Source organism: Diachasmimorpha longicaudata, chromosome 6, assembly GCF_034640455.1.
Source record: "Diachasmimorpha longicaudata isolate KC_UGA_2023 chromosome 6, iyDiaLong2, whole genome shotgun sequence".
NCBI classification, from domain to species: domain Eukaryota; kingdom Metazoa; phylum Arthropoda; class Insecta; order Hymenoptera; family Braconidae; genus Diachasmimorpha; species Diachasmimorpha longicaudata.
In genome coordinates this window covers 10,203,309-10,217,616 of record NC_087230.1, presented here as the reverse complement: position 1 = coordinate 10,217,616, position 14,308 = coordinate 10,203,309, and the positions used below count along the sequence as shown (strand labels likewise).

The 14,308-nt window shown below is 40.7% G+C and overlaps 4 protein-coding genes across 11 annotated transcripts; 1 reads left to right on the top strand and 3 right to left on the bottom strand.

The window, feature by feature from the left end:
- Nucleotides 1-80: 80 nt before the first annotated feature.
- Nucleotides 81-5,233, bottom strand: Pola1 (DNA polymerase alpha subunit 1). Its single transcript, XM_064123650.1, has 2 exons — nucleotides 4,973-5,233; nucleotides 81-4,701 (listed from the first exon to the last, which is right to left on the bottom strand). The coding sequence occupies exons 1-2, from the start codon at nucleotides 4,986-4,988 to the stop codon at nucleotides 323-325; spliced, it is 4,395 nt and encodes a 1,464-aa protein (XP_063979720.1). The 5' UTR covers nucleotides 4,989-5,233; the 3' UTR covers nucleotides 81-322.
- A 226-nt stretch (nucleotides 5,234-5,459) lies between these two features.
- LOC135163894 (transport and Golgi organization protein 11) lies at nucleotides 5,460-8,194 on the bottom strand. Of its 4 annotated transcripts, none has more exons than XM_064123795.1 (5): nucleotides 8,039-8,194; nucleotides 7,402-7,623; nucleotides 7,097-7,194; nucleotides 6,798-6,952; nucleotides 5,460-6,722 (listed from the first exon to the last, which is right to left on the bottom strand). In XM_064123795.1, the coding sequence occupies exons 2-5, from the start codon at nucleotides 7,616-7,618 to the stop codon at nucleotides 6,512-6,514; spliced, it is 681 nt and encodes a 226-aa protein (XP_063979865.1). In that variant the 5' UTR covers nucleotides 7,619-7,623; nucleotides 8,039-8,194; the 3' UTR covers nucleotides 5,460-6,511. The 4 variants fall into 4 exon arrangements, with proteins under 4 accessions (XP_063979865.1, XP_063979862.1, XP_063979864.1 ...); XM_064123792.1 differs by having other exon boundaries at nucleotides 7,966-8,187; XM_064123794.1 differs by having other exon boundaries at nucleotides 5,460-6,701; nucleotides 7,966-8,107.
- On the bottom strand, nucleotides 8,026-14,253 carry LOC135163842 (protein asteroid-like). Of its 5 annotated transcripts, none has more exons than XM_064123700.1 (7): nucleotides 14,062-14,253; nucleotides 13,741-13,823; nucleotides 13,528-13,655; nucleotides 13,079-13,185; nucleotides 8,727-9,010; nucleotides 8,424-8,656; nucleotides 8,026-8,303 (listed from the first exon to the last, which is right to left on the bottom strand). In XM_064123700.1, exons 1-7 carry the CDS (start codon nucleotides 14,165-14,167, stop codon nucleotides 8,300-8,302), a joined length of 945 nt encoding a protein of 314 aa, XP_063979770.1. In that variant the 5' UTR covers nucleotides 14,168-14,253; the 3' UTR covers nucleotides 8,026-8,299. The 5 variants fall into 5 exon arrangements, with proteins under 5 accessions (XP_063979770.1, XP_063979769.1, XP_063979772.1 ...); XM_064123699.1 differs by having other exon boundaries at nucleotides 13,741-13,826; nucleotides 14,062-14,252; XM_064123702.1 differs by having other exon boundaries at nucleotides 8,026-8,283; nucleotides 8,468-8,656; nucleotides 13,741-13,826; nucleotides 14,062-14,251.
- Nucleotides 11,732-13,688, top strand: LOC135163867 (uncharacterized). The gene has a single exon (XM_064123740.1). The coding sequence runs from the start codon at nucleotides 11,756-11,758 to the stop codon at nucleotides 13,067-13,069; it is 1,314 nt and encodes a 437-aa protein (XP_063979810.1). The 5' UTR covers nucleotides 11,732-11,755; the 3' UTR covers nucleotides 13,070-13,688.
- Nucleotides 14,254-14,308: the final 55 nt, after the last annotated feature.

The following is a 14,308-nucleotide window of genomic DNA, read 5'->3' as shown; positions in this document are numbered from 1 at the left end:
AAATACCTCTTGTGATAAATTATCTAGCTCCACAATTTTTTAAATGATTGCTTTATTTTATTGAATAAACTAGCACGCCCTTTATAAAAAATCGGCTTTATTACGAATATAGAACAATCACGGAAGATCCCCTCCTCCAATATTTATTATTCCTGCTTTGGATAAAAATGCGTATTCCCCTAATCTTCACAATTTTACCCGGTCTAATGCTCAGGAAAATATAATTGAGATCTCTAATTTTTCGATAGCAATAATAATAATAATAATAATAATAATAACGTTAATTACGAAAAACCTCACCATACCCCCAATACCAGCAACTCTAACTCTTCTTCTTGACGTCCTTCCCCTGATGACCCTGCCGGATGCACAGGAAGACTTTATTGAGATCGACAATAGAATATGCATTCTTCCTGAGGTACTTCTCCACAAACTGCTTTAGCCTGTCATATGCAGCAATGACTTCAGGCGTGACAGGTGTTTCCAGGTCTTTCCCATGCCTTGCAAAGTCGAAACAATCCATGTAGAAATTAAACTGCTCGTATAGCATGGTCTCAGTAACCTCCCTGACCAACTCCCCCTCAAAACACATGGGGCAGATGGGTCTGTTCGTGACTTCATCAGAGCACCCCAGCTGCAAAGCATCCCCAGTATAATTGCACTCTGAATTGTCACATTGAAGCTCCTGTTGGTAATACTTGTTCACAAATCTTCTGATCTCCATCTGCAGATAATTCTGCACAGCTTTAACGTGTCTCCAGGGAGGAGATTTACAAGTTTCCAAGGTACAGGCGACCAGAGCAGGCACCTCTCTCCTACCCACTGTTTTCATAAACTTTTTAATTTCATTTTCAGTCCCACAGTCTTTACACTTAAAGACAAAAGGCTCGCACTTCTCAAACCTCGAAACTTTAGGGGTGTAAGTGGTGATACTATTTGACTGCTCTCCTCCATACAACGAGGAACTCACTACGGGCTTGTATTTATCAGCGACTCCGAGACACTCTGCCAAAAATCCCCCGTCCAATTCTGGAATTGGTGTGCAGATTCGTTGGAGAACAGCGATTATCTGATTCATGATGTAGTAGTCGATGTCCAGGGTTAAGTTTTCACTCTTCTTGTATTCGTCAATGTGGTATGCCCTTTCAATTGGCGAGTGGCTTGTACCGTCCAGACAGATAATGTAGGGCACAGTGTCACCTGCCTTCCACATTCTTCCGCCCTGTTTGTTCAGTCTCAGGGCTACGGCCACATGAGGCTGATTCTTCTGAGGATAGTCTTTTGGGTCTTTTGACAGTTGTTTGGTTATTACTAGGGATGACAAGGGGATGCTTTGGTTTCTCAAGTTGGCGGCAATCTTCTCGAGATACTCTCGAACCTTGGCGGTCTTCTCTTCAATACTCAACTCCGTAAATATTTGATCAATTACATGTTTTCCGACCTCGCAAGCCAGCTGACACCAGTCCCTCCTCACAATGTCCAAGCCCTTCAATTCAGTCTGGTACTCCAGCTTGCCACTTGTGGTCTTGCTCATCAATACCGCAGCATATTTCTTCTTATTCAACAGTAGCATATACCTGAATACCCCATCAATATCCAATTCAATCTTCTTGTACGCTTTATTCACCTCCTGCTTGATTTTCTTAGCGACTCCAAATGCCTCATCATAATTCGAAATATTGCTTTTAATCATTATAGAGTCGGTGTCCCCATAGACAACGTCATAATTGAGCTTTTCTACCAGAATCTTCGTATTCTGAAGGATCTCCCGGCCTTTGGCTGTCACCAAAGCAGCAAGATGTTTAGCGTAAAATCGACAGTGAGCCGCTCCAAGGCATCCGTACATCGAATTGGCAGTCAGCTTCAGGGCAAGTTGTCTGATATTGTACTGAAGCTTCAGCTCAGGCGATAAGTTAGGGGTTTTCATGAGTTTTTTCACTTCACTGCGACTCTCCACGAGTTTTCTGATTTCTGTGGGTATCACTCCGGTCTGAACGTCTCGCCCAGGGAGATCAGCATCTGTTAATTCGGTGTAGCAAACCCCGGGAATAGTCGTGAAACACAAATTGTACTCCTGAATAATGCTGGGATAGAGAGAATTGAAATCCATGAGGAGAATGAGGTTGTCGTAGAAACCCTTCTTCGGCTCGAGGACTAGTCCCCCCGCGTAGGCAGCCTTCTTCTTCGTGCTATCCTCATTCTTCTTGTTGAACGCTCTCTTATCGGGAGTGATGTAGCCCTTTTTGAAGAACGCATGCAGTAGGAGAAATTCATTCCTTTCCGCCCTTCCGGCGGATAAGGTCCTTGAGAGAACATTACCAGCGATCGACGTTATCTGTAATGCCAGCGGTATTATATTCATTTCGCAGATGAGGTTCAGGATGTACGAGATTTCTGTCATCACGATTTTAACGAGCCCCAAGATTTTTTCCGGGGACGAGTAGAACTGAGGACAGTTACTGGGTTTAATCTCCTTTATGAAATTCTCCTTGGTGTTGAGCACTGTCGAGCAGAGGGTATCCAGATTGTAGTTACGAACCTTGAGATTGACTTCCTTGGCGCAAATCTGGAGATCGCAAATTGGACGACCACAAAATATCTGTTGAAGCATTATCTTTCCTTTGAGGAAAGGCAGAAGATTCCTCTTAAGTTTGCTGGTTCTACTGGGATTTTTCACCTTCAGAGTTACCAGTCTTCGTGTGAGGACGTCGAATTGAAAGCCACAGTCATAGCCTATGAGGATATCTGGGTCGATTCCCTGAATTTTATCTAGAAATTTTTCCAGCAATTCGGACTCGCTCTCACAGACAATGACATGCGTACTCTGGCATTTTTTAAGCTTGTCCACTGCATACAGTGGCCAAGGAGTACTCTTTGGATGTGTTATAAAGCAGTAATGTTGCTGGAAAGCAGGCTTCGGGGCTGCCTTGTCGATTTGAAAGTCGTCATGACTCAGAACGGAAATCATGGCTATTTCATTCGTCTGTTCTTTAGCATTCAAAGAAGTTCTGATGTTGAGCGTCGTGACTGTCATCGGGGGGATTGATAGCTTCCGTCCATCATCATCCTTGTGAACAGATATATTCTCCATCTTAAGGCAGTTTACCTGGAGCTTGCACCAGGTCGCAAGGCCCTCCACAACAATGGGATTCTTTATTTCCAGCCAACAGGGGCCCTTGATGTCTCTCTCGATCAACAACAGCTCCAAAGCATTTACAGAGCTGCCAAAAATGTGCTCAATAGTTTTCCCAGTATAGTCGGATGGAATCGGTGAATATGACGCGGGGTAACGCACCTCCAAATAGTCAGACTCTACTGGAATCCCCTCGATCTCGAATGCATAATTTTTCTTTACCGTTTGCGTGCGAAATTCCGAGATTCTCTGGCGAGTCGCATAGTCGTTGAACTCCGTGTAGACATTCATCATCGAGTTTGGTTCACCACTGCTGAGTGTCTCCCTGGGAAGGACGTAGATCCTCCGGGGAATATTCTTGACTGTGACACAGCAGGAAACGTAAGTGTTGCTTGACTCCAAGTGGACTTTACCAAAGAGGTGGACTACCCCTGGCTGACGATACGGATCTTCAGAGGCATCCAACCAGAAAAATTTGAGAATCGAGTCTCCTGAGGAGTTTGTTGTTACCACTTTTGACAAATCCTCTGAAATCTTTCCTGATGGGTCTTGGATAGCTGTGTGCGGAAGCTTATCGGCCTCCAAGTTCCAGTGATCCAGCATCTCCATATTGCTCAGAAGATTGTCTATGTCCTCGTCATCTGTGATATCCATCTTTGCTTTCTGGGAGCTTTCGGTGGATTGTAGGAGTTGTGTCGAGGGAATGGTTGCTGAGGGCATGAGGGATACATCGGGGCACTCGAAATCATCTTCGGGGAATTCCGCAGTGTATTGGGAGTATAATTCGTCAGTTGCTTGGGACGTGAGGGCTTCTGACTCTGGCTGTAATGGGTTCAGATCCTTGGAGTCAGAAACGGGAGAGGATTCTTTCTCTGGGTATTTTCCTTCTTTAGGATTTCCATTTTTGAGTCTTGGTGAAGTACTTTCAGTTTTGATTTCTTCCCTGAGGGCTTGTGAGACTGTACTCTGGGATTCTTCGAGTCTCTGGGTTTTCCTAGACGTAGGGAAATCAATGATAGCGTCCTCCTCCTCTTCAGATGTCGTTTTCTCTCTGATTTTTGTCTTGGGGTTGGTTTTCGGTGCAGCAAATCTGTTAGAAGAGGATTTTGGCGTTGAGGGCTTTTTGTTTTCTAGCTCTTTCAGCATGGAACCCAGAATGTCGTCGTCGTTGTTGCCCTTAGCTTCGGTTTTTTTAGAGGACATGTTCTGGAGCATGTTGAGAATGCTCCCTTTAGTCTTAGTTTCATTGTGCTTGCGTTTTTTGGGTCCTGATAGAGAACTCTTCGTAGCTTTCTGGATACTTTCGTCGTCCAGGTCATCGTCGAATATCTCCCGACCGTCCTCAACGTAACCACCAGCACCACCACCGTCGTCAACGATCCAATCGTCCTGCTGACGTTCCACCACGGTTTTTGCGAAATTTTTATCGTCTACCAAATCGTAGACGTTATCGATTTCTTCAACTTCATATTTGTGTTTTGAACCTCTGAGATTTTTGAGCTTTTGCAGAGCAGCTAAGCGACCGAATTTATCTTTCTTCTCGCGGCGGGAGCGTGACGACGATGACGCTAGGTTGGGTGGAGATAATGAAAAAAGATTAGTAAAAGGGGCAAGGATTTAATGGAGAAAATTCTACGTTGAGTTTTTGTCATAGGATTCCGCAGGAAACAATTTGGATTTACTGTTGAAGTTAATGAGGTATACATTTATTTGTACTAGCGGAGTAAAGGCAACTAATTTCATGAGATTCAGAGGCTTGAAGAAAAAATTTATATAACATCAAATTAATTTATTAATTTCTGATACTGTGATACTGAAATGAGGGTAGTTTATACTTACGACTATCGTTTTCCATTTCTTTCAGTTTATAACCTCCCTTTCGCTAAGGTTTCTGTTGATTTGTAAACAGGATAGGGATAGATAAAAAATTATTTATATCCCACACACAAACGTTTTGAATCTAACCACGGAGAGAATCAGGAAGTCTTTTCACATTCACATTTAGGAATAACTTAAATGCACGGTAATACCGAAGGTTCAATGCATTACTGTGTGCAATTTTCTGGCGGGAAACTGATGTTTTAGCGTGGTAAACGATAAGTATGAATTTCGGAGAATCAAATATCTTACATGGTGACATTTCCACACTACTATACCGATAGAACATCAACAACGCCACCTGTGCTAGGAAATATTTATCCCTAGACATTCGTATGTAAATAGGGAAAAGGAAAGGGAAAGGGAAAATTATTTGTCCCTTTATTTTCAACAATTACCTTTTGGTATCTCCGTTGGATTGGAGTAATAGCAAAATAAAAACATAAACTTCATTTAGAGAATCATTTATTCAATCCTTATATACCATGTAATAAAAATATACAATAACGTACAGACGCCTAATCTCGTTTGCAAGAAATTTATAATAAACATCATTTCATTTAGAATTTCACCATTATTCCCTCTCTACATGGTAATCAAGAAGAAATCAATGTCAAAAAATTCGAATAGATTGTATTGTGTGGCTAATTAAAACAAAAAAATTTAATTCGTGCAGATGAAATACGATCATCGTCTATTTCTTTCTTGACTTTGACTGGGAAAAAATAGATTTCAATATTAATTGTAATGTAAATTATACAAATGTTCAATTAAAAAAAAAAATTAATGCCAGTCGCTCAAGCATCTGCTTTCAATGCATTTTAATCGGTAGAATCTTGACTGATGCGATCGCATCTCACGTTATGTTGCTTATGAACTTGGATTATACGAGCATATAATAAAACTTATATGCTATCGACGACAGTTTATTTTAACTAAAAAATAGCGAGATGAAGAAATAGTCGCCGCACTTAAGTATTCATGGTTCGAATTGAAATAACTTGCTAATCAGCGTTTTCCTTCAAAAAATCTATCAACTAGATCTATGATATCTACTTTAGTGTTTTCATACACTTCGGGTCGAATTAAATACTTCATTCGTATCCCCATATTTGTAATTTTACTTTACGTAAATCGTGTTCATAGGTGAATTAATTAATTTTCATATTTCTCTTGACATGTCATTACTTTATCACCTCATATGTTTCTCTCTAATTATACCGTCTCGTTACGTCTATTCTTTTAGGACATCTCACTTCGTCACCCATTGTAAAGAAAATTTAAAGGAGACAAAAAAATTCATTCCTACTTGAATGATTAGAACAATGGTCGCTAATTTAAATTCATACGGTCCTTCGAATGATGAACAAATATATTAAATATTATTTTCAATTAATTGGCATTTTTTTCACGACTTTCGGCTGATCTTTTGCTCTTGGGAACAGTACTTAGCGTCCAAAATGCTTGAAAAAGGACTTGAGAACTTTTCAGGATGTGAATTTAGTTTCTACTGATCCAATTGAATGCTTTCAAGAATAAGTATGCGATTGTAATGGCGTATAGAATTTTCTCGCGTTGCTGACGCTGGGCCATCTCCAATTCGACTGCCATCACGCGACGATTAAGTTTACCGACTTGACGACGAAGATGTTGGATCTCTTCGCTTGGAGGAAGAGAGACGTCCAAGGAACTATAGATTGGGGTTTGCTCCCTTTAAATGGCCATCAATCGAATATTTGATGAATATTGAAATTTTTTTATAACTTTATATAATATTTAATTTTACCTTGCTGCACGTCGGGCTATTTGTGTCTGATTAACGTAAGTTGGGGGTGTCGAAAAAGCATTATTTTGTTCAGAGGTACTTCCAAAATTCTCCAAATCATCATCGTCAGCAGTTGGAAAGAAGTGGTCACCAAGAGTTAAAACCCTCGGTGGAGTCTGTAAATCGTGGAAATACGAAAATTTTTGCTGTAAATTCATGGTGGGAAAATACGAATAAACACTCAAATTTCACGCATTAACCACGGATATCAGTAAAGACAGGATAATTAAGATTAATGAGGTAAGCAAGCTCACACAGACCTGTACTCTCACCATTCCATGAGTTATGGGCTGTGTCACTGATTTCTCGAGGGCCATCTCAATTGGAGGTGCTTTCATACCTACGTGTTGATCTTGACCTATGAAAAATACATGGAACTAGTGTACACAGAGAATTTATTATGATCATTATTATTAAATTATGATTATTACGTTGACCGGTGTTTTTTTCATTGTTTGAGAAAAAAATATACAAATAATTAATCAATTGATTAGCAATGTATGCAGAGTAAAAACTCCGAAGTAATTAATTTTCGTCTAAATATTTTTTTCAATCCATCACTCACCAACAACGAGAATCCTGTCAGGTACGTGCATATCGAACTTCTCATTCTGCACCGGTGGATTCCAGGTACCCGAGCCATTGGTGCTTGTATCGTCATCCGAATAATCACCACTGACTCTTATACTCTTTGGTACCCTCATTTTTCTGTTTATGTCCATGGTGAAGTTAGGATCATAAAATCCATCAGCATCACCATTAAATACCGCTGTTTTCGACATTGTCACTGCCATCACCAAAAATAAATATCAAAACATAAACATTTCATAGTTTAATGCGAATGTTTAACTACTGAACCCTATTTTTTTCTTTTAAAAGGCGGAATACTCAGATTAAAATGAAGTAAATAATAAAAACAACCGAAAAACTGTCTGAATTGTGCAATACAAATGTAACAGAATTCAACAGACTCGATTTAGAGACAGAGAATCGACAGGATAACCTCCCAGGCAAATGAATTGAAGCCAAGCACTCGAAATAAGGCACGATAGCACAGTTCAAAATCGAGAAACTACTTCAAACATCAAGATTTATTTGTAATTATTGATTGATTCAACTTAAAAGTAACCTTTGTCTGGGTCAGGCATATCCGTTGTACCCTTAACCTTTCCCCCCAATAGTCAAGTAATAATATACCGTACACTTTATTGATATTTTAACATGTGCGAATGTAACAAAGTATGGACAATGCACTTCTTGTTAGAATTACAATACACTTTTCCCTTTTCGTGTCCAGTCAGCTATTAGATCATTTCGGGATCCTTTCGGAGCAGACGGTTTTTTTTAAAGGCGAACTCTCATTACTCTCGGTCGACATCGACAAACAAGGGGAGGAGATGGCGGGCATTTTTGAGAAATTTTGAAAGATTTAGACTTTAGTCAATTCCTGATCCCATTAGCAGTTATCTGAAAATTAGTAGGATTATTCAAATATTTGATTTGCTTAATAATAATCTTATCTATCAATAAAATTTGTTTGTGAATTTTAAATGGAAATGCAGTAGAAAACTATTAAATGTCTTTCACATAAAATGTGGAGTGGGCCAGTTAGATTGTAGCCCACAATTGACCTGAAAAGTTTTTGATCTCTGTGGCTGGACCGGTGACTTTATAATTTTCGCTGCGAATGTCGTATCATTGAGACGAGCCAACATTAGCCTCCTCTGGCAGCGATAAGCCACCGTCTGCCCGCCACCGCTGTCAAAGCCAATATTTCCCTTTGCATCCAATTGGGTGATCAATTCATCAACGATTACTACCTGAAATTCAATGCAGCAAACATTTATCTCATATAGACGAAGCTACTGAGAGGATCTGAAATCAAATTACCGCGATTTTATACTCTGAAGCTACTTTCTGCAGTTCGTCGAAAATTTTAACGTAGAACTTGTATCTCACAACGGTATTTTCTATAGAGCACAATACAGGTAGGGACAGACTATCGATAATAATAACTCGAAGTTGATGGTTCTTCCGTAAATACTCCCTCAGGTTTCCGACAGTCGAGAATAATTCCTGAGCTGTGAGAATGGAAACAAGGGTAATGCCTGCTAGAAAATCCTTCAGTTTAGTCTTTAAATCTGGGAAATCGCTTTGACATCCTTCAATGACATCTAAAAATTAATTGAACACAAACTTGGTGATAAATTAAAAAAGGTTATACTTATAAATTTACAGTTTATTCATTGAAAAAATAAACAATTTACACAATTAGCCTCCATTCCACACATAAATATAGGGCTCAGAATTATCAAACAAGAGGCACAAAAAACTGGTGCTTCTATTACGAGTGCCTCTCATATATCTTTAAGACGCAGCAAGTACAGAAAAAGGATTTCTAGGATCATAAAAAAGCCCCATCTCGGAGCTCTCCAGATCGCTATCAACACTAAAAAATTCATTATCCGAATCTGGTCTCTCTCTCTTTCTATTTCTAGTTCGCTTCCTCTTGCTCTTGATCTTCTCTTCCCTAATCTCTCCCAAACAATTCTCAACAATTTTATATAGCCCTTGAAAGACCCTGAAAAGTCTAGGAGCGTTCTGCAGTTTTCCCTCCAGATAAACCTGCGCATCATTTCTTTTCGCCAAATTTGCATACAAATTATACAAGAGAGTTCCATTAAACAACTCAGCAGGACGTGGATGTACATATGGATATCCTAAAAGTGCATTTAAATGCATCAAATGTCTCAAACAACTCTGCAACTGCGCGAATCCATGTACAATTTCAATGCAAAACTTTCTTGGTAAAGACCGCAGTCTTTCGTCCATTTCGAAATGGCTGACATAGAACTGTGCAGCCACAATGCAGTCCTCCTTATCAACTACATCAATAGCCTCTCTCAAACTGCAGTCATCATCTCCTTGCTTAATTACCTCACTCTGCTGCCTCTTCTCATTTCTAATCCTCTCAAACTCCTCAGAGAACATCCTTTCAAAGGCCTTCTTTGATCTCCTAAAACCAATTCTGTCATCAATAATGCTGAACAGCATGGATGCAACCACACAATTCAGATGAATATTGTTCCTTTCCGGAAGAGCTTCATGCCTCATCCAGTAGATCACCGAACCTAAATACAATCTCCAGCCCTCTGGACAATCATCCAATTGACCTTGTGATATTCCCAAGACTTCATCGATGATTTTTCTTCTCTCTAACGAGGAGACTTCTCTGAGATCTTGAAGTGGCACTGGTGCCCTTGGAACCGCGATGAATCGTTTGGCAAATTGATTTCGCTCTCTCACAAGCAACTGTAGAATATTCTCTTCTCCCTTGGAGGAAGACAAAAAACTGAAGATCTTTGTGATGATCGGAACACTGATCTCATGGGAGGAGGGTTGAGTAAAGTCCTCGATCTGTGGAGTGAGAATATAGAAATTGTGTGTCAGCATGTTGATGAAGTAGGTGGGAAAGTTGCCGGCCAAGTGGCTCTTGATAAACCATTCCGGTACAGACGATGTGAACTTTTCAGATGCAAGTGGATCAGGCTCCTCTTCTATCTCATCAACCTCCTCAATCTCCTCTTCATCTTCATCTTCAGTCTCTTCATCATCGACTTCGTCTGTCATCTCGTCCAGCTTATCAAGATCCCCTTGGAATCTGAAAGCCTTGCTTTTATTCTCTCTGATGGCTGATGCACATGTCTCAGTTAGTCCCAGAGGCTCCATCATGTATGTTGCCAGTGTCGAATATCCATTAATAATCAGTTCAATCGAGTATAGAACCCTTTTCCTCTGATTTTTCTTCAATCTCTTTAAAACCGCAGCAACTGCTGAGTTCAGGGAATAATGTCTAAGCCAGTTGAAAATCGTCTGAATCCTTCTCTGTTGTTCATTCTGGGTTTTACTCTTCTTCAACTTGAATTTTCTAAAGAAATCCTTAAAGGTACTTCGTTTAATGTAGTCATTTCCCAGTAGGATTGAGGCCAAAGGTAGGAGGCTCACGTCCAAGCCTCGGAATTTGTTCAGAAGCTTCTCCACTCGATATATTTTACATCTCTTAGCGTATCCTGATTTTTTCTTGATGACGAAAGGGTCCAGAGTCGTGAAAGGAATGTACTCCACTCCATAAATATAAAAATCCGAATCATAGCTCAGAACAGGTGCTTTCAGAATCCTGGCGACAGCTGCGATACACTCGTCAGCTTCGAAGGGACACATTACGAATTTAATTCCCAGTGTGACGAGAACATCCCTGAAGACATCCGGCTGCATCAACGGAAAATACTTCAATGTATTCTGCACTGCAGGACTGAAGTTTGAAGCTGCCGACAATCTCTCACGAGCACGTTTATAAACCGTTAATTTTTTTTTGTTCTCCCAACCACCATCGAGGAGGACAATTGGGATCACCTGGCAGCGCAGGAGATCCTGGAAGAACTGGGTCACACTTTGGGAAAACTGATCGTAGTCACCACCAAAGGTGCAGTTGCATCTGGCTATTTTACAGTAGATCTGAGAGCTCAAACTCCAACCGTCTATCACCAGGTACGTGTTTTGCAATTCGTGAGGTTCGAAAAAATACTCAGATCGGTTGGCTATGTAGGTTGTTAGCCCTCGAATTCCCATTGTCAGGTGATAGAATATTTATCTATTAACAGTTAATTCTGAGGGTTCATTTCACAATCTTATGCTTGGTTGTTTACCCTCGTGGACTTTTTAGGTTAAACTGTCAGGTGATAAAACCTGATGTTAGGTTAGATTCGATTGTTTACAAATTCATCGTGCTTGTATTTTTTAACCGGTACGCCAGTGCCCCCTTGAAAAATCATTAAAACCCGCATCACAAATTGATCAAGCCCTCCCGAATTCTCGAAAAAATTCCAGACTCCCTTCCAAGGAAGTGAAACCCTCATAAAATGGAATGGAATTCTTTCTACTCGAACGCTTGCTATGAATGTGGCAATTGGGGTGAGGGGTATCCCTTGAGCTACTGTAACAGTTGCCGAGCAGTTGGATTTTGCGAAAAAGATTCAAAACCTCAGAGCCCCAAGCACAAGGATCTCTGCGAAGTGCTAACACAGTTAAGGGGTACATCAACCTCGGTCTTCAAAAACGACGGGGAAGAGTGGAACCAAGCCTCCTGGGCACTGATGAAAACGAGCCTCATGCTGATTGCACAATTAAAACTTGGAAGAAAGTTGAATAAACAGGAGGAAGAGGTTCTGAAATTCCCTAAACGCTGTGTCACCTGCTTCGAAACAGATCACAATAATTTAATAGATTGCAAGGTGTGCCCAGGCACCAGTTTCTGTCCTCGTCACGTGCAGTCGAAGGAGGAACACTCCGAGAGATGCAGGAAGATGACAGAGTGCGCGGCATCTGACGTGTTCTTCTCTCCGATGTTGAGAAGAGACATTCCGGGCGTTCCAGAAAATCTAAGCCCATCAGAACTCCCCCACGATATGAACGAATTCATCAAGATCTGTGGACCGAACTTCGTACCATTCCCCCACAACGTCCAGACGTCCGCGAGCTCTGAGGTGTTCACAAGACCCTTGAGTCTTTTGTATGGAATCAAGAAAATTAATTACGAGATTAAAGATAAATTGGTTGTTCACGTCGTGGGGGCTAGTCTAATTGACCTGGAGGACCCCAGCACCTTCGAGATCGCCCTTCACTTCAGGCCGAATCTGATGCAGATTCTGCTTGTCTTCATTGGCCCCGACCTCGACAGCATTGACGTACCTTCTATGACTCCTTATTTATGCAGAGAGTGTAAGAAGAGGGACGTTAAACTCGATGTGAAAATAATACCTAGGTTTTACCACGAGTTCTTCGAGGGAAAGGACTTCCTGGCTCCTGATATCGTCATTGGGTATAATATCGGGGTGCATGAGTGTGTGGAGTACGATTCTAAGAGGGACACGTGGGCTCCTACAATAAAAATCCTCGGAGGAATGATGTGTCCTCTCATTGTCACATCTTACACTCAAGAGGAAGCCCAGAAGGACTACGAGAGGATTTTGACGGGTTCTGGGGGCCTGGTGGGAGTGCTGAAGGAGAAAAATCCGTTTGGAAGTCTCCGACATTACAGGGACTTTGAGAACGATGAGTTTTATTATCAAAATCAATTCATTATGGGGTTTAAAGGCGAACAGAGACCCGACGCAGGGATGGTGGATGGAATGGAGGGACTGACACTGAGAGAAGATTCTATAGTTTGTGATTGAAGTGCTTACCCTGGAGACGACGAGCAGAGAAACCGTTCCTGGTGTCAATGAACAAGACTCTAGAATCTAGGCCACCCCTTTCCTGAGATAACTGAGCGGTTATGCAGAGCTGGAAGCTGAAAATCATGGGTTTTTTTGAATTTTTGGGTTTGGGATTGTTTTTGTTGAATGTAGAATTTTTAGAGTGATGGGGGGACGAAGTTTTTGTAAAATAGTTGGGTAGATTCTAGCAGTTTCGGATACATTTGAGGATAAGTTTGCTGAAAAATCGTATTTTTTTTAACTATGAGTATTTTAGATTTTTTTACGCTGCGAAGTAAGAAAAGTCGGAGGGGCCAATCATGTTTTATTCAAATTCTCCGCGTATTTGAAAAGAAGAATCGTTCTCATTTCCTCTTGAATGATAGATAATTAGGAATTGATTCTGAATCATCTTATGAATAACGTAATATGCATACCAAATCTGTGTCTTTCCTGTTCCTGGTGCACCACAAAGCTCTGTAATGCTTCCACAGGGAAATCCACCATCTAAGAGTGCATCCAATGCTTTACTGAATGTTGTGACCCGTTGACAGAGTAGTTCTGCCTAAGAGTAGCAATAAATCATTTGACATAAAAATTTTGCGTCTTTCTCTCGTTTATTTCCCACAATAATATGGTAACCGACTCACCGCCCAATGATCCAGGGCTGATACGGCAGTGGGAGGTGTACAAGTCTGTATCAATTCATCCACACCTACGAATCTTCTCGCCGCTTCTATCAGAATCATTATTTAAGTAGGAAAATAGCGGTGAAAGGTTAGGTGATCAGGTTTTCAAAGTCATGAACAATGTTGTTTTTCAATTGTAGGTATTGTTGAGTCTTATCCATTATCAAGAATGGGAATTAAATGGATCAATTAATTTTATTTTCCATTTTTTATACAATGGATTGTCCCACATCTAATGTTCGCAGACAATGGTTGTATTTTTAAATTGAAATTAGGGAATACCTGGAGCTTTCAGGATGTCCTCCAAGTACGTGAATCCATTTTTAGTAAGCAAATCTAACGTCTGTTTGGATAACGCCAATGTGCCAAGTGGCCTTAACATTTCCATTCTGCATAAAAAATCTACCAATCCTTCAAATTGCTTTCAACTGTCAATTTGGAAGTTTCAAAACATGTAGTCATTCCAGGCTGGCCAAAATCCCCCCCCCCCTCCCCCAAATTCCCTAGCTAGCGGTAATTTCGTGTTTTC